Source organism: Ranitomeya variabilis, chromosome 6 (assembly GCF_051348905.1).
Source record: "Ranitomeya variabilis isolate aRanVar5 chromosome 6, aRanVar5.hap1, whole genome shotgun sequence".
Classification (NCBI taxonomy): domain Eukaryota; kingdom Metazoa; phylum Chordata; class Amphibia; order Anura; family Dendrobatidae; genus Ranitomeya; species Ranitomeya variabilis.
The window spans coordinates 7,013,083-7,037,029 of record NC_135237.1 but is presented as its reverse complement, the minus strand read 5'-3'; the positions used below and the strand labels follow the sequence as shown (position 1 = coordinate 7,037,029).

The window sequence follows — 23,947 nt, the reverse complement described above, 5'->3', positions numbered from 1 at the left end:
CGTTTTAGAGCAAGAGAACAAAGCTAGTATTTTATATATTTTACTCCATAAAAGATTAGGCAGTGTTTATAAAAGGCATATAAAGATGTTACAATATGAGACAAAGTATGTACAGCAATTATTAAAAAAACGGATTAAAGAAACATGAAACTCACATTTCCTTAGGTCATGTCAGCTAACCATGCTGGTGGGCGGAGCCCAAATGTCCCAATTCATGAAGAGGGTCCTGCTGTAACAGCTCCTCAGGCAAGAATCAAGGTTGGGCTCACTGGCAGTCACTTATACCTGCAGGCTTGTGACATCACGAAAGGTGCTGAGCTACCACTGCTCTCCCCTTTCCCTCAAAGTTACAGATTTGCCAGCCTAACTTATTATGATATCTTGACTTCAGAACAAGCCAGAGTCACAGCACACCCATCATTCATCTTATATTAAAATTAGCTTTCTATTGATACCAAATTCGTACTAGTTGTTCCACACGGTTCCGGAGAAATCCGCACTTTGTACTCATTGTGTTTAGCTGCTAGCGCTTACAGTGGTTGACAGATCTACCGATGGAAATTCGCAATACGGACTTCTATTATAGTGAGATACTGGGTCACCGATTTGGGCTAGAAAAATAAGAAAAAAGAACCTCATGTCTTTTGAGAGAGACTATACCAGTTCTAGCTGGTACTAGATGGGAGAATTGTCTATTGCAGCTACAGAAGTCGTAAAAATTCTTGTGGGGAGAGGGAATGAGACATGAGAGGTTTAGAATTCACACAAACACACACACACAGCAGAAACAAAGAGAGAAGGGGGTGTCAGAGCCCACATTATGTGTGCCAACAGGAAAAATGAAAAATCCTACTCTCTTTTATACATTATCGTGACAACCATATCTACTGCTCCACGTTTAGCATGGAAACCACACTGGCTTTCGGTAATAGGCCTTGCTCAAGGTGATGTAAAAGGCGGTTGAGCAAGAGACGAGCCAATATCTTTCCTGCAGTGGACAAAAGGGAGATGCCTCGATGGTTGTCACAAGATTGGCGATTACCTTTCCCCTTGTAGATGTGGATTATGCTGGCATCTTTCAGCTGTTGTGGAACCTGTTCCTTTTTCCACATATACTGGAATAGTATGATCACCGTTTGCATCAGAGCAGGGCCACCAGCTTTATATACCTCCGCAGGTATAGCATCATTTCCGGGTGCTTTTCCACAAGAAAGTTGTTTTACTGCTTTCCTAACTTCATCTCCACTTGGAACAACATCAAGGTCCTTGTTGATTTCTACCTGGGGCAGGCGAGCAATAGCCTCATCATTGATATGAAGCGCCCCAGAGTCCTGGTCGTTGCAGTACTGTGGCTCCGCCACTATGGGGAGCCATGGTGCGTCCGATGGCACTGAAGGAGTTCATCTGATCAGGTATCACAGACACCAATACATTTCACAGCAGAGCCTCCGGGGGGAGCTAAGGGTGCTATTCATTAGGCCACTCCCCACCATAGTGGGTAAACCGGGGGTCAGGCAGGAAGTTAGATCAGAAAGCTGACTGGATTGGACGAAGCAACACCTTGTGGCAGAGGGTGTTGTGGAGGAAGAGACAGTAGGGTCTCTGTCAGGGGTGGGATCCTGACAGAGGCTTGGCATTGGAAAGAACGTAACGGGTCCGCGCCAGCTCCGGGAAGCGGCGGGGCCCAAGAAAGGACTAGAAGCGAGATAGATTGTGCTGAGTGAGAAACGAGATCAAGCAATAGGAGAATTCCAGTAGGGGTCGTGCTGTAAGACCGGAGCAACACCCTACTGAGGCGCACTGCCGGTGGCCGGAACGCCGAGGGAGTATTATAACATTCTGCTTCAAGCAATACTCTAAACAGCGGCAGGACAGTCAGTTTAAGGCGGGCTGTCTAAGACATATCACCTATGAAGTCTTGGGAGGCAATTGCGGGAGAGGGGCGTCTCTAGGGTCCCGGAAGAACTCCAGGCCTACCCGACAAACTGGTGCCGTTCTAACTGTAACATCAGGAAGGGACGGACGATTAGAAGAACATCATTTAATCGAGTTGTGAGGGAACTTAAGAAACAGACACAACAGTTGTGGGGTACTTTCCGTAAGCACAGCAGGGAAGGACTACAACACATAGCGCTAAGAAGGAAGGCACCGATTTCCACCTGGGAAGTGAACTCTGGAGGTGCCATTGGACCAGCCGGACTTGCGCAGCCTGGTGAACCGTATTCTGGACTGAGGACTCAGAGATCTCCAGTAAAGAGGTAAAGAGACTGCAACCTGGTGTCCTCGTTATTTACCGCGACCTGCACCCCACAACTGCACCGTTACAACACGACCTATTTCACCGGACGTCCCCCACTGACTGACAGGGCCACAGACCGGGTCTAGCCACCGTGACAACCCCAGCGCTGAGACCCAGAGGCCCGGCTCCAGGTACCCCTCGGCCCTGCGGCGGTGTGGGGGCGCTCCACAACTTGGCGTCACGAACAGGATCTACTTAAGCCTGAAGAATCAGGTCATGTGTGCCTTGGAACTGTGATTTGTTGTGCTTGGACTGTACTTTATTGCAAGGACTGTGCTGCGCCAGTTGCCGCCAAAATCCGCCGCCATTGCAGCGCTGAGGAGAGCGCAGGAAGAGAAGAGGGGCGTGAAGTGGGCGTAGGCAAGCTGGAGAGCGCGAACAGCAATGGCCGCCCAGTCTAAATATTTCTGTGTCCTGAGGACGTGCCCGTCAACAGCCGAGGTCCGCCTCCTGATCCTGGTCGGAGGGTGGAGACCATGGGGACGGGGCCACCCACGGAAGAGACCGCGGGAAGAAGACGCGGGAAAGGAGACAAAGATGGCGGCACCAGGAGCACCACGCGGGGCTGACCCGGTCCGGCCTGAGGCTGCACAACCTGAGATAGCCCCAGAAACGCCAACGCTGCGGGGTCTGACCCTCACAGGGTCACCGATGGGCCGACCCCCTTTGCCGCTGTCTGAAGAATGTGTGGCTGCAGCCGAGGCCCGACAGCTAGCCCGCCGGCTGAAGGCCGATGCCCGCGTACTTACCCGGCTAGGCCAGCCCACAGAGATCAGGTTGTCTCCTGTTGCTGCTCACCTGGCCGCGGCTGAAGGTACGCTACAAACGCCGGGCCTGAAGATCATGCCGGACGCCGAACATCTACGGCGTCTGATGGCAGCATGGCGGAGCTGGCCCCAGCCTGCAGAGCAGATTAACTTAGTTAGTGCTCCGGAGATTCCGCCATCTGTTGTGAAATTGGATCCTGGGCTCCCCCGGTGGCCACTTGTGGAATTGTACTTGTGTGCATCATCCCCTCTGTTCACCTGCTCCTATCAGGATGTGGGAGTCGCTATATAACCTTGCTCCTCTGTCAGTTTCATGCCGGTCAACAATGTAATCAGAAGCCTTTCTGTGCATGTTCCTGCTACTAGACAACTCCCAGCTAAGTTGGACTTTTGTCCTTGTGTGTTTTTGCATTTTGTTCCTGTTCACAGCTGCTGTTTCGTTACTGTGTCTGGAAAGCTCTTGTGAGCGGAAATTGCCACTCTGGTGTTATGAGTTAATGCTAGAGTCTTAAAGTAATTTCTGGATGGTGTTTTGATAGGGTTTTCTGCTGACCATGAAAGTGCCCTTTCTGTCTTCTTGCTATCTAGTAAGCGGACCTCGATTTTTGCTAAACCTATTTTCATACTACGTTTGTCATTTCATCTAAAATCACCGCCAATATATGTGGGGGCCTCTGTCTGCCTTTTGGGAAAATTTCTCTAGAGGTGAGCCAGGACTGTCTTTTCCTCTGCTAGGATTAGGTAGTTCTCCGGCTGGCGCTGGGCATCTAGGGATAAAAAAACGTAGGCATGCTACCCGGCCACTTCTAGTTGTGCGGCAGGTTTAGTTCATGGTCAGTATAGTTTCCATCTTCCAAGAGCTAGTTCTCATATATGCTGGGCTATGTTCTCTCGCCATTGAGAACCATAACAGTTTGACCGGCCCACAAAGGGTTAAATTAATTGGCAGAGAAAGGAGAGAAAAAAGAAGTCTGCTGAAAAATTTTTTATTTTTTTTTTTTTCCTTCAGTTCTGAGTGTGCTTTCAATTGAATCACTTGCAAGTCTGCCTATATTGCAGCCTTCCTCTCTCTCTCTCCTTCTTATCCTTGAATGGCTCTGTGTTCACCTGTTTCAAATGGATCTTCAGAGTGTAGCTACAGGTTTGAATAATCTCGCCACAAAGGTACAAAATTTGCAAGATTTTGTTGTTCATGCACCTATGTCTGAGCCTAGAATTCCTTTGCCTGAATTCTTCTCGGGGAATAGATCTCACTTTCAAAATTTTAAAAATAATTGCAAATTGTTTTTGTCCCTGAAGTCTCGCTCTGCCGGAGACCCTGCACAGCAGGTCAGGATTGTAATTTCCTTGCTCCGGGGCGACCCTCAAGACTGGGCTTTTGCATTGGCACCAGGGGATCCTGCGTTGCTCAATGTGGATGCGTTTTTTCTGGCCTTGGGGTTGCTTTATGAGGAACCTCATTTAGAGCTTCAGGCGGAAAAGGCCTTGATGTCCTTGTCTCAGGGGCAAGATGAAGCTGAAATATACTGCCAAAAATTCCGCAAATGGTCTGTGCTTACTCAGTGGAATGAGTGCGCCCTGGCGGCGATTTTCAGAGAAGGTCTCTCTGATGCCATTAAGGATGTTATGGTGGGGTTCCCTGTGCCTGCGAGTCTGAATGAGTCCATGACGATGGCTATTCAGATCGATAGGCGTCTGCGGGAGCGCAAACCTGTGCACCATTTGGCGGTGTCTACTGAGAAAACGCCAGAAAATATGCAATGTGATAGAATTCTGTCCAGAAGCGAGCGGCAGAATTTTAGACGAAAAAATGGGTTGTGCTTCTATTGTGGTGATTCAACTCATGTTATATCAGCATGCTTTAAGCGTACTAAGAAGCCTGACAAGTCTGTTTCAATTAGCACTTTACAGTCTAAGTTTATTCTATCTGTGACCCTGATTTGTTCTTTGTCATCTATTACCGCGGACGCCTATGTCGACTCTGGCGCTGCTTTGAGTCTTATGGATTGGTCCTTTGCCAAACGCTGTGGGTATGATTTGGAGCCATTGGAGGCTCCGATACCTCTGAAAGGGATTGACTCCACCCCATTGGCTAGTAATAAACCACAATACTGGACACAAGTGACTATGCGTGTTAATCCGGATCACCAGGAGGTTATTCGCTTTCTGGTGCTGTATAATCTACATGATGTTTTGGTGCTGGGATTGCCATGGCTGCAATCTCATAACCCAGTCCTCGACTGGAGAGCTATGTCTGTGTTAAGCTGGGGATGTAAAGGAACTCATGGGGACGTACCTTTGGTTTCCATTTCATCATCTATTCCCTCTGAGATTCCTGAATTCTTGTCTGACTTTCGTGACGTTTTTGAAGAACCCAAGGTTGGTTCACTACCTCCGCACCGGGAGTGCGATTGTGCCATAGACTTGATCCCGGGTAGTAAATACCCTAAGGGTCGTTTATTTAATCTGTCTGTGCCTGAACACGCGACTATGCGAGAATATATAAAGGAGTACTTGGAAAAGGGACATATTCGTCCTTCGTCATCTCCCTTAGGAGCCGGTTTTTTCTTTGTGTCTAAGAAAGACGGCTCTTTGAGGCCGTGTATTGATTATCGACTTTTGAATAAAATCACGGTTAAATATCAATATCCGTTACCACTGCTTACTGATTTGTTTGCTCGTATAAAGGGGGCCAAGTGGTTCTCTAAGATTGATCTCCGTGGGGCGTATAATTTGGTGCGAATCAAGCAGGGGGATGAGTGGAAAACCGCATTTAATACGCCCGAGGGCCATTTTGAGTATTTGGTGATGCCTTTTGGTCTTTCAAATGCCCCTTCAGTCTTCCAGTCCTTTATGCATGACATTTTCCGCGATTATTTGGACAAATTTATGATTGTGTATCTGGATGATATTCTGATTTTTTCGGATGACTGGGACTCTCATGTCCAGCAGGTCAGGAGGGTTTTTCAGGTTTTGCGGTCTAATTCCTTGTGTGTGAAGGGTTCTAAGTGTGTTTTTGGGGTTCAAAAGATTTCCTTCTTGGGATACATTTTTTCCCCCTCTTCCATCGAGATGGATCCTGTCAAGGTTCAGGCTATTGGTGATTGGACGCAACCCTCTTCTCTTAAGAGTCTTCAGAAATTTTTGGGCTTTGCTAACTTTTATCGTCGATTTATTGCTGGTTTTTCTGATGTTGTAAAACCATTGACTGATTTGACTAAGAAGGGTGCTGATGTTGCTGATTGGTCCCCTGATGCTGTGGAGGCCTTTCGGGAGCTCAAGCGCCGCTTTTCTTCCGCCCCCGTGTTGCGTCAGCCTGATGTTGCTCTTCCTTTTCAGGTTGAGGTCGACGCTTCTGAAATCGGAGCTGGGGCGGTGTTGTCGCAGAGAAGTTCCGACTGCTCCGTGATGAGACCTTGTGCTTTTTTTTCCCGTAAATTTTCGCCCGCCGAGCGGAATTATGATATTGGGAATCGGGAGCTTTTGGCCATGAAGTGGGCTTTTGAGGAGTGGCGTCACTGGCTTGAGGGGGCCAGACATCAGGTGGTGGTATTGACTGACCACAAAAATTTAATTTACCTTGAGTCTGCCAGGCGCCTGAATCCTAGACAGGCGCGCTGGTCGTTGTTTTTCTCTCGGTTTAATTTTGTGGTGTCTTACCTACCGGGTTCTAAGAATGTTAAGGCGGATGCCCTTTCTAGGAGTTTTGAGCCTGACTCCCCTGGTAATTCTGAGCCCACAGGTATCCTTAAAGATGGAGTGATATTGTCTGCCGTTTCTCCAGACCTGCGGCGGGTCTTGCAGGAGTTTCAGGCGGATAGACCTGATCGTTGCCCACCTGGTAGACTGTTTGTTCCTGATGATTGGACCAGTAGAGTCATCTCTGAGGTTCATTCTTCTGCGTTGGCAGGTCATCCTGGAATCTTTGGTACCAGGGATTTGGTGGCAAGGTCCTTCTGGTGGCCTTCCCTGTCACGAGATGTGCGAGGCTTTGTGCAGTCTTGTGACGTTTGTGCTCGGGCCAAGCCTTGTTGTTCTCGGGCTAGTGGATTGTTGTTACCCTTGCCTATCCCGAAGAGGCCTTGGACGCACATCTCGATGGATTTTATTTCGGATCTGCCTGTTTCTCATAAGATGTCTGTCATCTGGGTGGTGTGTGACCGTTTCTCTAAGATGGTCCATCTGGTTCCCTTGCCTAAGTTGCCTTCTTCTTCCGAGTTGGTTCCTCTGTTTTTTCAAAATGTTGTTCGTTTGCATGGTATTCCGGAGAATATCGTTTCTGACAGAGGGACCCAATTCGTGTCTAGATTTTGGCGGGCATTCTGTGCTAGGATGGGCATAGATTTGTCTTTTTCGTCTGCTTTCCATCCTCAGACTAATGGCCAGACCGAGCGGACTAATCAGACCTTGGAGACATATTTGAGGTGTTTTGTGTCTGCGGATCAGGATGATTGGGTTGCTTTTTTGCCTTTGGCGGAGTTCGCCCTCAATAATCGGGCCAGCTCTGCCACCTTGGTGTCCCCGTTTTTCTGTAATTCGGGGTTTCATCCTCGATTTTCCTCCGGTCAAGTGGAATCTTCGGATTGTCCTGGAGTGGATGCTGTGGTGGAGAGGTTGCATCAGATTTGGGGGCAGGTGGTGGACAATTTGAAGTTGTCCCAGGAGAAGACTCAGCTTTTTGCCAACCGCCGTCGTCGTGTTGGTCCTCGGCTTTGTGTTGGGGACTTGGTGTGGTTGTCTTCTCGTTTTGTCCCTATGAGGGTTTCTTCTCCTAAGTTTAAGCCTCGGTTCATCGGCCCGTACAAGATATTGGAGATTCTTAACCCTGTGTCCTTCCGTTTGGACCTCCCTGCATCCTTTTCGATTCATAATGTTTTTCATCGGTCATTGTTGCGCAGGTATGAGGTACCGGCTGTGCCTTCCGTTGAGCCTCCTGCTCCGGTGTTGGTTGAGGGTGAGTTGGAGTACGTTGTGGAAAAGATCTTGGACTCTCGTGTTTCCAGACGGAAACTCCAGTATCTGGTCAAATGGAAGGGATACGGTCAGGAGGATAATTCTTGGGTCACTGCCTCTGATGTTCATGCCTCCGATCTTGTCCGTGCCTTTCATAGGGCTCATCCTGATCGCCCTGGTGGTTCTGGTGAGGGTTCGGTGCTCCCTCCTTGAGGGGGGGGTACTGTTGTGAAATTGGATCCTGGGCTCCCCCGGTGGCCACTTGTGGAATTGTACTTGTGTGCATCATCCCCTCTGTTCACCTGCTCCTATCAGGATGTGGGAGTCGCTATATAACCTTGCTCCTCTGTCAGTTTCATGCCGGTCAACAATGTAATCAGAAGCCTTTCTGTGCATGTTCCTGCTACTAGACAACTCCCAGCTAAGTTGGACTTTTGTCCTTGTGTGTTTTTGCATTTTGTTCCTGTTCACAGCTGCTGTTTCGTTACTGTGTCTGGAAAGCTCTTGTGAGCGGAAATTGCCACTCTGGTGTTATGAGTTAATGCTAGAGTCTTAAAGTAATTTCTGGATGGTGTTTTGATAGGGTTTTCTGCTGACCATGAAAGTGCCCTTTCTGTCTTCTTGCTATCTAGTAAGCGGACCTCGATTTTTGCTAAACCTATTTTCATACTACGTTTGTCATTTCATCTAAAATCACCGCCAATATATGTGGGGGCCTCTGTCTGCCTTTTGGGAAAATTTCTCTAGAGGTGAGCCAGGACTGTCTTTTCCTCTGCTAGGATTAGGTAGTTCTCCGGCTGGCGCTGGGCATCTAGGGATAAAAAAACGTAGGCATGCTACCCGGCCACTTCTAGTTGTGCGGCAGGTTTAGTTCATGGTCAGTATAGTTTCCATCTTCCAAGAGCTAGTTCTCATATATGCTGGGCTATGTTCTCTCGCCATTGAGAACCATAACAGCCATCGCACTGGGGTGTTGTGGTGGCCTTTAATCCTCAGTATGGAAGAGGAGTGATCCAGGAGATCGGGGAGCCGATACAGGTCCGCGTAGACCGGGAGGAGGTGGAGCCTTGCAGCGGGAGGATCGCTCGCGATCTGGAGCCAGGTGATGCCGTCACCTACACCCGATGGAGGAGGGCTACGGGAGAGGCTGGCTGGATGGTGCGAGGCGTGCAGCGATGCATTGCCCTCCAGGCTGCTGCCGGAACACCAGAAGGGGATGATCCTGTGGGGAAAGCAGCGGAGCCCGGCCCCGCGGAACCACGAGAAACCCAGCCTCGCCGTGCCCCGGAGGGACGTGTGCGCCTGCCAGTAAGAAGGACCTCCCGGCGAGGGATTTTATCACTGCTGGGACCGGAACGGCGCCCTGGCTCACCCGAGCGATCTGTTGGCCTGGTGAGACCGGATAGGAGACCACCTTCCGCTTCACCACAGTAAGATTTTACTGTTTCTCTTAACTGTAAATAGTTACTGTACTGCTGCTACAACCCGTTCAGGGTTAACCCCTTTTGTATGGATCCCTTTGTTGACCCAGGATCCCTATTGTTTTGTTTGTGTCTTTTCAAAAAGTTTTGCACAAGTTTTAAAAACTGCTGAATCATGAACTGTGCATGATCCGAACTCTTTTGTATATAGTTTGCACCTTATTAAAGGTGCTCCCTACTGGTTTTACTTAAATAAGGACTCTTTGCGAAGATACCGTACTGGAACCTTTGATAAGTATGGACTGGTAGCTTGAGAAGATGTGCTACCTCACAGAGACTTGGTCCTCTCTTAAAGGGGATGTTCATTTGTTATGCTTCGATAGTAATATTGCTTAAGATGAGTAGCAATAATGTCTTGACCAAAGGAAATGATGATAATGTTTATATGGGAAAAGTTATATGTGTTTAACTGGTTAAATGTGAAGAAATATTGATAATGTTCTCTGAAAGAAAAAGTAGAAGGAAGAAATGAGAAAGTTTAATGTTGTGAAAAGAAGATAGTCGATAATGTTGATAAGAAAAGGGGGGGGGGATAGAAGGTAAACCCTGCGTTCCCCATCGAAAGTTAGTAATGTGTTACTAAGGACAGAAAGTGAACCTGTAAGGGTTAGTGGGTGAGTCCTTATAGGAGCCAAGTAGAGCCGGCTCAGTGTTCTCAAACTGAAAGAAAAGTTATGTTCTATACTGTGTATAGTAGTTGAAAAGGCAGTAGGCCCTGGCTGAACGGGGCGGTCCTGTAACAGAAAGGAGAGGCAGTAGGTCTGGTGCCGATAGGACAGGCGGTCCTGCAGATCCAAAGTAGGAGAATGAAAAAAGTTAAAATACCTTATAATGTGATTATAGGAAGGTCTTTAGTGGATTAAGAGTGTATATCCTTAAAGGCAAAGTTAAATTATTGGTTAATAATGTTTGCACTTAGTAGAATACCCGGTTGGGTAAGAAAAGTTAATTATAGCATGTTGCTATGATATTTTTGCCATGTTTGTAACGTTCAAGTGTCCTTACCTCCCATAAAGGGAAGCCTGTTCAAGTATACTTATTGTTATTACACTCAACAAAATTGTGTCTTTTTGCTAACTTGTATTGTTGTTTTCTTCCCAGTCCCGGAGTACTGTGTTTAACCAGGGGGGAGTGCAGCGCCCCAGAGTCCTGGTCGTTGCAGTACTGTGGCTCCGCCACTATGGGGAGCCATGGTGCGTCCGATGGCACTGAAGGAGTTCATCTGATCAGGTATCACAGACACCAATACATTTCACAGCAGGGCCTCCGGGGGGAGCTAAGGGTGCTATTCATTAGGCCACTCCCCACCATAGTGGGTAAACCGGGGGTCAGGCAGGAAGTTAGATCAGAAAGCTGACTGGATTGGACGAAGCAACACCTTGTGGCAGAGGGTGTTGTGAAGGAAGAGACAGTAGGGTCTCTGTCAGGGGTGGGATCCTGACAGAGGCTTGGCATTGGAAAGAACGTAACGGGTCCGCGCCAGCTCCGGGAAGCGGCGGGGCCCAAGAAAGGACTAGAAGCGAGATAGATTGTGCTGAGTGAGAAACGAGATCAAGCAATAGGAGAATTCCAGTAGGGGTCGTGCTGTAAGACCGGAGCAACACCCTACTGAGGCGCACTGCCGGTGGCCGGAACGCCGAGGGAGTATTATAACATTCTGCTTCAAGCAATACTCTAAACAGCGGCAGGACAGTCAGTTTAAGGCGGGCTGTCTAAGACATATCACCTATGAAGTCTTGGGAGGCAATTGCGGGAGAGGGGCGTCTCTAGGGTCCCGGAAGAACTCCAGGCCTACCCGACAAACGGGTGCCGTTCTAACTGTAACATCAGGAAGGGACGGACGATTAGAAGAACATCATTTAATCGAGTTGTGAGGGAACTTAAGAAACAGACACAACAGTTGTGGGGTACTTTCCGTAAGCACAGCAGGGAAGGACTACAACACATAGCGCTAAGAAGGAAGGCACCGATTTCCACCTGGGAAGTGAACTCTGGAGGTGCCATTGGACCAGCCGGACTTGCGCAGCCTGGTGAACCGTATTCTGGACTGAGGACTCAGAGATCTCCAGTAAAGAGGTAAAGAGACTGCAACCTGGTGTCCTCGTTATTTACCGCGACCTGCACCCCACAACTGCACCGTTACAACACGACCTATTTCACCGGACGTCCCCCACTGACTGACAGGGCCACGGACCGGGTCTAGCCACCGTGACAACCCCAGCGCTGAGACCCAGAGGCCCGGCTCCGGGTACCCCTCGGCCCTGCGGCGGTGTGGGGGCGCTCCAGATATTGGCAGGGTGATTAAGAATATTATTAAAGTGCTCAGCCCACCGTTCCAGAATTTGTTTCTTTTCGGTCAGCAGCTTAGTTCCATCTGTGTTAAGCAGAGATGAAGAGCTTGATGACTGGGGTCCATATACAGCTTTGAGTGCATCGTAGAAGCGTTTCTGGTCATGGGTATCTGCATAGCCCTGAATTTCGTCGGCATTCTTGCTAAACCAGTTATCCTGCATCTCGCGTAGCTTGATTTGTACCTTTCTTTTTATGTTGTTAAAGGTGCCTTTCTAAGCTAACGACGTGGGCTCATTTTGATACACCTTGTACCGCTGATGTTTCTCTTCTAGGAGTGTCTATTTCCTCGCCATTTTCATCAAACAAATATTGATTATTTCTGGCTGCTGATTCGAGATGCTCCAGAGCAGTATTAAAAACAGCATCTCTTAGAATCGTCCACTGTTCCTCAACGCCGGTCTCCTCTGCCTGCAGTATATATCGCAGTCTGCCATCAAGGTCATTGGCAAATTACCCTGAAATTCTTTTGTTTTGCAGCTTATAGACATTCAGCCTCTTTGTCGTTTTCTGCCCTTGGGGTCTCCTCGCAGGCGGGATGTGGAGCCCGCACTTAGACACAATGAGGCGATGGTCAGTCCAGCAGTCTGCGCCGCACATGGCCCTCGTCACTCTAAAGTCCATCTCATCCCTTTTCCTGGCAATGATGTAATCAAGGAGATGCCAATGCCTCGAGCGTGGGTGCATCCATGATGTCTTCTTGCGTGTGGGTAAGCGGAATAGGGTGTTGGTGATGACAAGGTCATGTGTGGCACACACCTTGAGGAGCAGCAGGCCATTACTGTTACACTTGTCAGTGCCGTGTCTCCCAATGACCCCTTCCCAGTTTTGATGGTCTGTTCCCACTCTGGCATTAAAGTCTCCAAGTATAATGAGCTTGTCTGCCTGTGGGACTGCTGAAATAAGTGTGTCAGGTTCATCGTAGAACTTATCTTTAATGTCATCCGGATTAGTCATCGTGGGAGCATAGGCACTGATCAGAGTCGCGTGTTTCTTGTTTGTAAGTGGGAGCTGAAATGTCATCAGACGGTTGTTCATGCCCTCCGGAAGCCTGGTAAGTTTACGAACAAGATGAGTTTTGATAGCAAATCCCAGGCCTGCTTCTCGTTTTTCAGTGCTGCCTTAACCACTCCAGAAGAATGTATATCCACCACTATGTTCTGTCAATTGACCCTTGTCTGCCAGGCGTGTTTCGCTGAGAGCTGCTATATCAATGTTGTAATAAGCTAGCTCCTGAGCAACCAATGCCGTTCTTCTCTCTGGTCTTAGTATTATCCAGCAGAGTTCTCATATTCCATGTGCCAAGGTTGAGTACCATCATTTTCTTTTTCTCTATTGTGTGTCGACCGCTGTATGGGAAACCCGCCAGCTGCGGTCGGCTGGCCAGGTGAAATGAAGCAGACTATGTTTCAGGCACTTTTTCTAGCCCCGTCCTCGATAGAGGTGAGCAGAGTGATTCTGAACAGGACTGCTCAGACACCCAGGAGGCTGCCGAACTCCACTGCTGCTTCGGTCCAGTGGGGAGTGACCATATGGCCTGGGCCGCCTGCGTGCAGGGTCTTGACTACAGGTTCCAGTAGTGCTTTGCCACTCTCCCATCACCACAGGACTTTGGAGACTCAGTGGTTGAAGTCATGATTTGCGCTTGACTTGGATTAAAGTGAGGAAGAGTTGCGCAGTCGTCAACCTCACTCTCTCGCCCGTACCTATCAAAACCCAGTGGCAAGAACTAGGCGAGACAACTGGAGATAGGTCAGGGTGCAGTGGATGGCCAGCAGTGTCCTATATGTGCCTCGCTGCGCCCTCTCAGTGCTCCACAATGCTGTGCTGGGAATTGCTTGTCTGTCCATTAAATCTTGAATGGTTTCTTCCGCACAGTCTGCCATATCCAGTCTTCACATGCAAGGGTAGGCAAACCCTTGAAAATCACCGTAGGTCTCAAACAAACCCAACAGCTACCCTTATCTGGTTTGGCCCGCCTGCCGATGCGGTGTTCCGGGGGTGCACCCGCTGCCGCATGCTAGCAGCTACTTGGAGGTACAGGTGAGAGTTGAGCATCAGATGAGGACCAAAGAAGGAAGAGCTGTCCAGAAAGGACACGGCAAGCCCTCCACCAGAGGTGCTGCCTCTATCTAGATACCCCATACACCCCTTCTAGGGTGTATGGCTGTGCTATATCTCAGGTGTATGGCCCTGTCATTTCTCAGGTGTATGGCCCTGTCATTTCTCAGGTGTACGGCCCCTTCATTTCGCAGGTGTACGGCCCTGTCATTTCGCAGGTGGACGGCTCTGTCATTTCTCAGGTGGACGGCCCTGTCATTTCTCAGGTGGACGGCCCTGTCATTTCTCAGGTGGACGGCTCTGTCATTTCTCAGGTGGACGGCTCTGTCATTTCTCAGGTGGACGGCCCTGTCATTTCGCAGGTGGACGGCTCTGTCATTTCGCAGGTGGACGGCTCTGTCATTTCACAGGTGGACGGCTCTGTCATTTCGCAGGTGGACGGCTCTGTCATTTCGCAGGTGTATGGCTCTGTCATTTCTCAGGTGTACGGCTCTGTAATTTCTCAGGTTTATGGCTCTGTTATATCACGGTTCCACCCATCAGGGTTTCTGGGATGTAGTTACTGACAGCTCAGTGGTCCAATTGGGTACAGGGGCATGCTGAAGCTGTCAGTACTCTGCCAGTTCAGTTGTCCAGTCTGGTGAAGGGGCGTGCTGAGCTGTTTCGGTTGACAGCTCGGCCGTCCAGTCTGAGACAGAGGCACCGCTGGCTGTCTCCATGTGTTCATAGTCCCAGGCGAATTCCAGGCTACTTAACTGGGCTGTTTTTCCCAGACCTCTGCCCGACATATATTCAGCTACTGTGTAGTTTGTCTCTCTGTGCCCTTGTGCTCTGTTTGTAGATCTTTCATTGCCTGACCTTGGACCTCGTTCTGACCATCCGTCTGTTTGACCCCTTCTGCTCTAATCCGCTATCCTCCTGGTATTCTGAACTCAGAACGTTACCTGTTGTGAACTATATTTCTTGGCTCCCTCTTGTGGTCACTAGTGGTATGGCACTTGGATATTCTTTCCCCAGGTTGGTACTCACCTGGTTCGTTTGGCCTTGGGTGTTCCTATTTAAACTTCCTGGATACTCAGTCTAGTGCCTGGAATCGATGTAATCAGTCTATGTGTGTGTTCTCCTGACTCCTGGTCTCCTGATGTTTGCAAGATAAGCTAAGTTCTGCTTTCTTATTTTTGTTCATTTGCATTTGCTCTTATTTTGTTCCAGCTTGCTCAAAATGTGATTTCTATTTTAGCTGGAAGCTCTAGGGGGCTGATATTCTCCCCCCACACCGTTAGTCGGTGCGGGGGTTCTTGGACATTCAGCGTGGATATTTTTGTAGGGTTTTTGCTGACCGCATAAGTGCTCTTCCTATTTTCTGCTATTAATTAGTGGGCCTCTCTTTGCTAAATCTAGTTCATTCTTACGTTTGTCTTTTCTTCTTACCTCACCGTTATTATTTGTTGGGGGCTTGTATCCTAACTTTGGGGTCTTTTCTCTTGAGGCAAGTGAGGTCTTATTTTCTCTGAAAGGGTTAGTTAGTTCTCCGGCTGGCGCGAGACGTCTAGAATCAACGTAGGTACGTTCCCCGGCTGCTTCTAGTTGTTGTGCTAGGATCAGGTATGCGGTCAGCCAAGTTACCACCTCCCTATGAGCTGGTTTTTGTGTTTGCAGACTTAGCTAGATTTCCTGAGATCCTCTACCACTAGGATCATAACAGTTACCTGACTACACCTATGTCTCTTCCTTCTGTTTATGATGTACCCTCTTGGCTTCTGACCTTACTATCCTAACTCATGGCTTGGACATGAAAAGTGACTCTCCGTCACATGTCATTTCTCAGGTATGTTGTTCTGTCTTATCAGGTGTATGGCTCTGTTATTTCTCAGGTGTATGAACTGTTATAAAACTCTGGACCTACATTGATTCTGCCTGAAACCATGGTGCTCTTCATTACAGTTTAACAGGTTTTACCTTTCACGGAGAGTTTGGCCGATGCCTGGATTCCTTCGGATTTGAAGGTGACTGTTCCAGCATCTTCCCGCTTTATGGATGACAGGACAAGGCCATGCTTTTTGCCGTTCACTATAATCTTGCAAGCTTCTGAAGGTTTAACCTTCATACCATCCTTCATCCATGACCCCTCAACATCTTCATGTGAGAGCTCCAGCTCGAAGGTGGCTGAATCCTTCTCACGGACTTCCACATCCCGGGGACCCCTGACCAGCTTCACCTGGCGCACTGTGGAAAAAAGTAACACATTTGATGGGGGTTGTTTGGGATAATAACATATCTAAAAATGTTACTCCATGCAGCGCATGGAATTAACTTGTTTTCCTCCTGAAATGACCGCAGGTCAATAATAAAAAAAAGTCTGGGGTCTAGATACAACTATGCAGACACTTACTCTCCACGTTGAGCTTGGCTTGTGTGGAATCTTCAAGACTCTCGCAGCCGTATAGACCACGATCAGCGAAGGTGACATTCTTCAGGATGAGGATGTGCTTACATCCTTCACACTTGATCTCGATATTGTTTCCGGACTGCAGGACGACGCCATTCTTCATCCATTTCACATCTTTGGAGGGTTTTGAGAGCTCAGCCTCCAGGCGGACGTCCTGTCTCTCTTCTATGGTGATAGCTTCCAACTTCTTCTTAAAAACCACTGGGGCCTCTACAATAGAAAGTGACCAATGAGGGGAGGATGGGAAAATGGTGAGGCGTTCACAAGTAAGCATAGAGCGAGTGGTCAGGAAAGCAATGAGGGAGTGGCAGGAGAATCAGAGGGTAAGGCTGGCCGAGCGGTGAGGTGTGGACCGGTGATCATTGATGAAAGGGCAGGACTATCAGAGAGGGTATGGCTGGGCGAGTGGTGAGGTGTGGACAGGTGATCATTGATGGAAGGGCAGGACAATCAGAGAGGGTATGGCCAGCCGAGTGGTAAGATGTGGACTGGTGATCAGTGATGGAAGAGCAGGACAATCAGAGAGGTTATTACCGGACCAGCGGTGAGGTGTGGACTGGTGATCAGTGAGGGGAGGGGCAGGACAATCAGAGAGGGTATGGCCAGCTGAGCGGTGAGGTGTAGACAGACGAGCAGTGAGGTGTGGACAGGTGATCAATGAGGGCAGGGCAGGACAATCAGAGAGGGTATGGCTGGCCGAGTGGTGAGGTGTGGACAGGTGATCACTGAGGGGAGGGGCAGGACAATCAGAGAGGGTATGGATAGCCGAGCAGTGAGGTGTAGACAGACGAGCAGTGAGGTGTAGAGAGACCAGCAGTGGGGGAAGGGCAGGACAATCAGAGAGGGTATGGCTGGCCGAGTGGTGAGGTGTGGACAGGTGATCACTGAGGGGAGGGGCAGGACAATCAGAGAGGGTATGGATAACCGAGCCGTGAGGTGTGGACAGACGAGCAGTGGGGGAAGGGCAGGACAATCAGAGAGGGTATGGATAACCGAGCTGTGAGGTGTGGACAGACGAGCAGTGGGGGAAGGGCAGGACAATCAGAGAGGGTATGGCCAGCTGAGCGGTGAGGTGTGGACAGGTGATCAGTGAGGGGAGGGACAGGGCTATCAGAGAGGGTATGGCCAGCTGAGCGGTGAGGTGTGGACAGACGAGCAGTGGGGGAAGGGCAGGACAATCAGAGAGGGTATGGCCAGCTGAGTGGTGAGGTGTAGACAGTCGAGCAGTGAGGTGTAGACAGACCAGCAGTGAGGGAAGGGCAGGACAATCAGAGAGGGTATGGATAGCCGAGCGGTGAGGTGTGGACAGACGAGCAGTGGGGGAAGGGCAGGACAATCAGAGAGGGTATGGATAACCGAGCGGTGAGGTGTGGACAGACGAGCAGTGGGGGAAGGGCAGGACAATCAGAGAGGGTATGGATAACGAGCGGTGAGGTGTGGACAGACGAGCAGTGGGGGAAGGGCAGGACAATCAGAGAGGGTATGGATAACCGAGCGGTGAGGTGTGGACAGACGAGCAGTGGGGGAAGGGCAGGACAATCAGAGAGGGTATGGATAACCGAGCGGTGAGGTGTGGACAGACGAGCAGTGGGGGAAGGGCAGGACAATCAGAGAGGGTATGGATAACGAGCGGTGAGGTGTGGACAGATGAGCAGTGAGGGAAGGGCAGGACAATCAGAGAGGGTATGGCCAGCTGAGCCGTGAGGTGTGGACAGACGAGCAGTGAGGTGTAGACAGACCATCAGTGGGGGAAGGGCAGGACAATCAGAGAGGGTATGGATAACCGAGCGGTGAGGTGTGGACAGACGAGCAGTGGGGGAAGGGCAGGACAATCAGAGAGGGTATGGATAACCGAGCGGTGAGGTGTGGACAGACGAGCAGTGGGGGAAGGGCAGGACAATCAGAGAGGGTATGGATATGGTGAGGTGTGGACAGACGAGCAGTGGGGGAGTTGTCGGGTGAGAGAAGAGGAAGTGACAACACAAGAGGTGATGTAAAGACAGGTGAATCATGAGGAGGTCAACAGGAGAGCAGCTAGGGGGCAACCATTTGGGGACAGTGACTGCCTGTTTATTTGGCTGATCTCCTCCCATCAGACTAAAGCTGTGTGTAATCGGCACTGGATCTTTCCTGCACTTTACATTTGTAGCTTTTATCCCGAGAAAGACATACTGTACAGTATCTGATGAATATTAGGTTTAGGGTCCCACCAGGGAGCAGTCGCCTTGTGGTGGCCGGAGACTCTCCTAAATTAGCCAATTTTTGCGCTAAGTCCCATCCGTGTATAAACAGTAAGGATATGCTCTATAGCAGTAATCCATGCTATATGCCATATATTCACTGTGTGCAGACATCTTAGGGCACACAGAGGCTCCGGGGTTTGTAATCTACGGCCTGTATATAATCTGTTCTGTGTATATCTATCCCATCCGTATGTAACACCTGCTCTGTACATAATTTATATAATTTATACAGTCCATATATAATTTATCCGATCCATATATCGTCTATCTGGCCCTTCTGTAGCATAGCTACTGGGGGGCAGAGTGACTGGGCTCTGAGGGGCACACCTGGAGCTATGCTACTTTTAACTGTATCAGCATGCAAAGCGTAAACTCTCCAGCAGAGAAGGGAGACAGTCTCCATGCACTGTTGCGTGGCTGCTATGGGACACGGTGCCAGCACCACGCCCCCCACCCATCATCACATGTTCAACTGGATTGGCATCTCTGATGTAAAACCAGTTGAAAGCAATGATGAATGAGAGAACGTCATGCTTCCTCCCCATTGTTATTCCTTTGCGTCTATCGTTCAGCACAGGGGGCATAATGATATCAGTACATGGCACCCGCTGTGTTGAGATGTGCGGGAGCTCAGAGCGAATTAATTATACTATATAGAGGCCTAGGGGGAGTGCATTATACAATATGGGGGTACATTATACTATATGGAGGACTAGGGGGAGTGCATTATACTATATAGAGGCCTATGTGGAGTGCATTATACTATATGGAGAACTATGGGAAGCGCATTATATAATCTGGAGGACTATGGGGAGCGCAATATACTATATAGAGGACTATGGGGAGCACATTATACTATATGGAGGACTACGGGGAGTGCATTACACTATATAGAGGCCTATGGGGAGTGCATTACTGTATATAATATGGGGGTACATTATAGTATATGGAGGACTAGGGACAGTGCATCATACTATATGGAGGACTATAGGAAGCGCATTATACTATATGGCGGACTATGGGGAGCGCAATATACTATATGGAGGACTGTGGGGAGCACATTATACTATATGGAGGACCTATGGGGTGCACATTATACTATATGGAGGACTATGGGGAGTGAATTATAATATATGAAGGACTATGTGGTGAAATATGCTATATAGAAGACTATGGGGTGTACTTATATACTGTGTACTCTACTGACCTCTGTATAAGGACAGAGCTGATCTAGAGAGGGTGTACTTGTATATTGTGTACTGTACTGACCTCTGTGTATAAGCACAGAGCTGATCGAAAGGAGGTGTACTTATATACAGTGTACTGTACTGAGCCCTGTGTGTAAGGGTATGGATTACTACAGGAGAAGGGTTTACACACTGTCTGGCCCCCGCACAGTCTCTCTGGCCCGCGCACATCCTCTCTGGCCCGCACACAGCCTGTCTGGCCCGCGCACAGCCTCTCTGGCCCGCGCACAGCCTCTCTGGTCCGCGCACAGCCTCTCTGGTCCGCGCACAGCCTCTCTGGCCCGCGCACAGCCTCTCTGGCCCGCGCACAGCCTCTCTGGCCCGCGCACAGCCTGTCTGGCCCGCGCACAGCCTGTCTGGCCCGCGCACAGCCTGTCTGGCCCGCGCACAGCCTCTCTGGCCCGCGCACAGCCTCTCTGGCCCGTGCACAGCCTCTCTGGCCCGCGCACAGCCTGTCTGGCCCGCGCACAGCCTCTCTGGCCCGCGCACAGCCTCTCTGGTCCGCGCACAGCCTCTCTGGCCCGCGCACAGCCTGTCTAGCCCGCGCACAGCCTGTCTGGCCCGCGCACAGCCTCTCTGGCCCGCGCACAGCCTCTCTGGCCCGCGCACAGCCTCTCTGGCCCGCGCACAGCCTCTCTGGCCCGCGCACAGCCTGTCTGGCCCCCGCACAGCCTGTCTGGCCCCCGCACAGCCTGTCTGGCCCGCACACAGCCTCTCTGGCCCGCGCACAGCCTCTCTGGCCCGCACACAGCCTCTCTGGTCCGCGCACAGCCTCTCTGGTCCGCGCACAGCCTCTCTGGCCCGCGCACATCCTCTCTGGACCGCGCACGGCCTGTCTGGCCCGCGCACAGCCTCTCTGGCCCGCGCACAGCCTCTCTGGTCCGCGCACAGCCTCTCTGGCCCGCGCACAGCCTCTCTGGCCCGCGCACAGCCTGTCTAGCCCGCGCACAGCCTGTCTGGCCCGCGCACAGCCTCTCTGGCCCGCGCACAGCCTCTCTGGCCCGCGCACAGCCTCTCTGGCCCGCGCACAGCCTCTCTGGCCCGCGCACAGCCTGTCTGGCCCCCGCACAGCCTCTCTGGCCCGCGCACAGCCTCTCTGGCCCCCGCACAGCCTTTCTGGCCCGCGCACAGCCTGTCTGGCCCGCGCACAGCCTCTCTGGCCCGCGCACAGCCTGTCTGGCCCGCGCACAGCCTCTCTGGCCCGCGCACAGCCTCTCTGGCCCGCGCACAGCCTCTCTGGCCCGCACACATCCTCTCTGGTCCGCGCACAGCCTCTCTGGCCCGCGCACAGCCTCTCAGGCCCGCGCACAGCCTGTCTAGCCCACGCACAGCCTGTCTGGCCCGGGCACAGCCTCTCTGGTCCGCGCACATCCTCTCTGGCCCGCGCACAGCCTCTCTGGCCCGCGCACAGCCTCTCTGGCCCGCGCACAGCCTGTCTAGCCCGCGCACAGCCTGTCTGGCCCACGCACAGCCTCTCTGGCCCGCGCACAGCCTGTCTCACCTCGGACCTTCAGGCTGGCTGTGGTTTTCACCCCTTCAGCATCGGCAGTGATTTCTGCGGCATCCTGCGGGGTCAGGTGGCCGATGTGCAGACTGTGGATGGCTCCTTTCTTACTGATCTTGTGTTTATTGCTCTCTTCTATCTTGGCACCGTTTCTGTACCAGGTCACCGCGGCATCATCTGGGGATACGGTGCATTTAAATGTGGCCTCCGCTCCCTCTTCCATCACCACGTTACTCAGCTCTGCGGTGAATTTAACCACACGTGGCACTGTGGACAGAGGAGCAGCAGATTAGTAGCTGATAGATCTGCAGGAGAGCCGTAAGGACGCCTACAACAAGGGCCAGGGGCCACATGTGAGAGAATATGAGACTTCGCAGTTTGCACATTATGAGGGATCTGCTAAATAATGACTAAAGATCAGTCATCCAGGCCACATGAGCCTCAGGACTTCACAGACAATTGATCTTGATGGCAGATCATGAATCCATGAGGAAAAGGAGAGACTACCCATATCCAAGAAACCAACATATGCAGTAACAGTGCCGGCACCTTTGGTTGTGAGCTGTGCAATGGTTTTCTCATCCCTAGATTCACAGGAATACTCCCCTCCATCCTCCGCCTTCAGCTGGGAGATTGTCAGGTTTCGTTTGCTTCCTTCAGACTGGATCTGGATTCGCTTGCTCACTTTGATCTCCTGTCCATTTCTTCTCCAGGTCACATTGCCCTTGGTCTGGCTCAGCTCACAGGTCAATGTGACAGAGGAGCCGATCTCTCCAGTTACGGCCTCCAGCTTCTTCATAAACTTCACAGGGATTTCTGGTGAGAAGGAAAAATCAGAGACAAATTCAGGGAAGATATAGGCATTATTGTCAGGACTCAAAGAAGATAAGAAAGGAGGCTTCCGGACTCACAGAAGATAATGGAGGAGGCGTCCGGACTCATAGGAGATAAGGGAGGAGGTGTCCGGACTCATAGAAGATAATGGAGGAGGTGTCCGGACTCATAGAAGATAAGGGTGGAGGCATCAGGACTCATAGAAGATAAGGGTGGAGGCATCAGGACTCATAGAAGATAAGAGAGGAGGTGTCCGGACTCATAGAAGATAAGGGTGGAGATATCAGGACTCATAGAAGATAATGGAGGAGGTGTCCGGACTCATAGAAGATAAGGGAGGAGGTGTCCGGACTCATAGAAGATAAGGGAGGAGGTGTCCGGACTCATAGAAGATAAGGGTGGAGGCATCAGGACTCATAGAAGATAATGGAGGAGGTGTCCGGACTCATAGAAGATAAGGGAGGAGGTGTCCGGACTCATAGAAGATAATGGAGGAGGCGTCCGGACTCATAGAACATAAGGGTGGAATCGTCCGGACTCATAGAAGATAAGGGAGGAGGTGTCCAGACTCATAGAAGATAAGGGTGGAAACGTCCGGACTCACAGAAGATAATGGAGGAGGTGTCCAGACTCATAGAAGATGAGAGAGGAGGCATCCGGACTCATAGAAGATAATGGAGGAGGTGTCCGGACTCATAGAAGATAATGGAGGAGGTGTCCGGACTCATAGACGATAAGGGTGGAGATATCCGGACTCATAGAAGATAAGGGAGGAGGTGTCCGGACTCATAGTAGATAAAGGTGGAGGCATCAGGACTCATAGAAGATAATGGAGGAGGTGTCCGGACTCATAGAAGATAAGGGTGGAGGCGTCCGGACTCACAGAAGATAAGGGAGGAGGTGTCCGGACTCATAGAAGATAATGGAGGAGGTGTCCGGACTCATAGAAGATAAGGGTGGAGGCATCCGGACTCATAGAAGATAAGGGTGGAAACGTCCGGACTCATAGAAGATAAGGGAGGAGGTGTCCAGACTCATAGAAGATAATGGAGGAGGTGTCCGGACTCATAGAAGATAATGGAGGAGGTGTCCGGACTCATAGAAGATAAGGGTGGAGGCACCTGAACTCATAGAAGATAAGGGAGGAGGTGTCCGGACTCATAGCAGAAAAGGGAGGAGGTGTCCGGACTCATAGTAGATAAGGGAGGAGGTGTCCGGACTCATAGAAGATAAGGGTGGAGATATCCGGACTCATAGAAGATAAGGGAGGAGGCGTCCGGACTCATAGAAGATAAGGGTGGAGATATCCGGACTCATAGAAGATAATGGAGGAGGCATCCGGACTCATAGAAGATAAGGGAGGAGGTGTCCAGACTCATAGAAGATGAGAGAGGAGGCATCCGGACTCATAGCAGATAAGGGAGGAGGCATCCGGACTCATAGAAGATAAGAGAGGAGGTGTCCAGACTCATAGAAGATAAGGGAGGAGGCGTCCGGACTCATAGAAGATAAGGGTGGAGGCACCTGAACTCATAGAAGATAAGAGAGGAGGTGTCCAGACTCATAGAAGATAAGGGAGGAGGCATCCGGACTCATAGAAGATAAGGGAGGAGGTGTCCGGACTCATAGAAGATAAGGGAGGAGGCATCCGGACTCATAGAAGATAAGGGTGGAAACGTCCGGACTCATAGAAGATAAGGGAGGAGGTGTCCAGACTCATAGAAGATAATGGAGGAGGTGTCCGGACTCATAGAAGATAA

General features: G+C 50.5%; 1 protein-coding gene across 1 annotated transcript in view; it reads right to left on the bottom strand.

The window, feature by feature from the left end:
- OBSCN (obscurin, cytoskeletal calmodulin and titin-interacting RhoGEF) overlaps positions 1 to 23,947 on the bottom strand; it is an 860,705-nt gene that overhangs the window by 638,124 nt on the left and 198,634 nt on the right. The window contains exons 18-21 of the mRNA XM_077269354.1: positions 21,903 to 22,169; positions 21,351 to 21,620; positions 16,303 to 16,569; positions 15,870 to 16,136 (exon numbers count right to left, since the gene is read on the bottom strand). Of these exons, the coding sequence (XP_077125469.1) occupies positions 15,870 to 16,136; positions 16,303 to 16,569; positions 21,351 to 21,620; positions 21,903 to 22,169 (1,071 nt within the window). The remainder of the gene's footprint in view (positions 1 to 15,869; positions 16,137 to 16,302; positions 16,570 to 21,350; positions 21,621 to 21,902; positions 22,170 to 23,947) is intronic.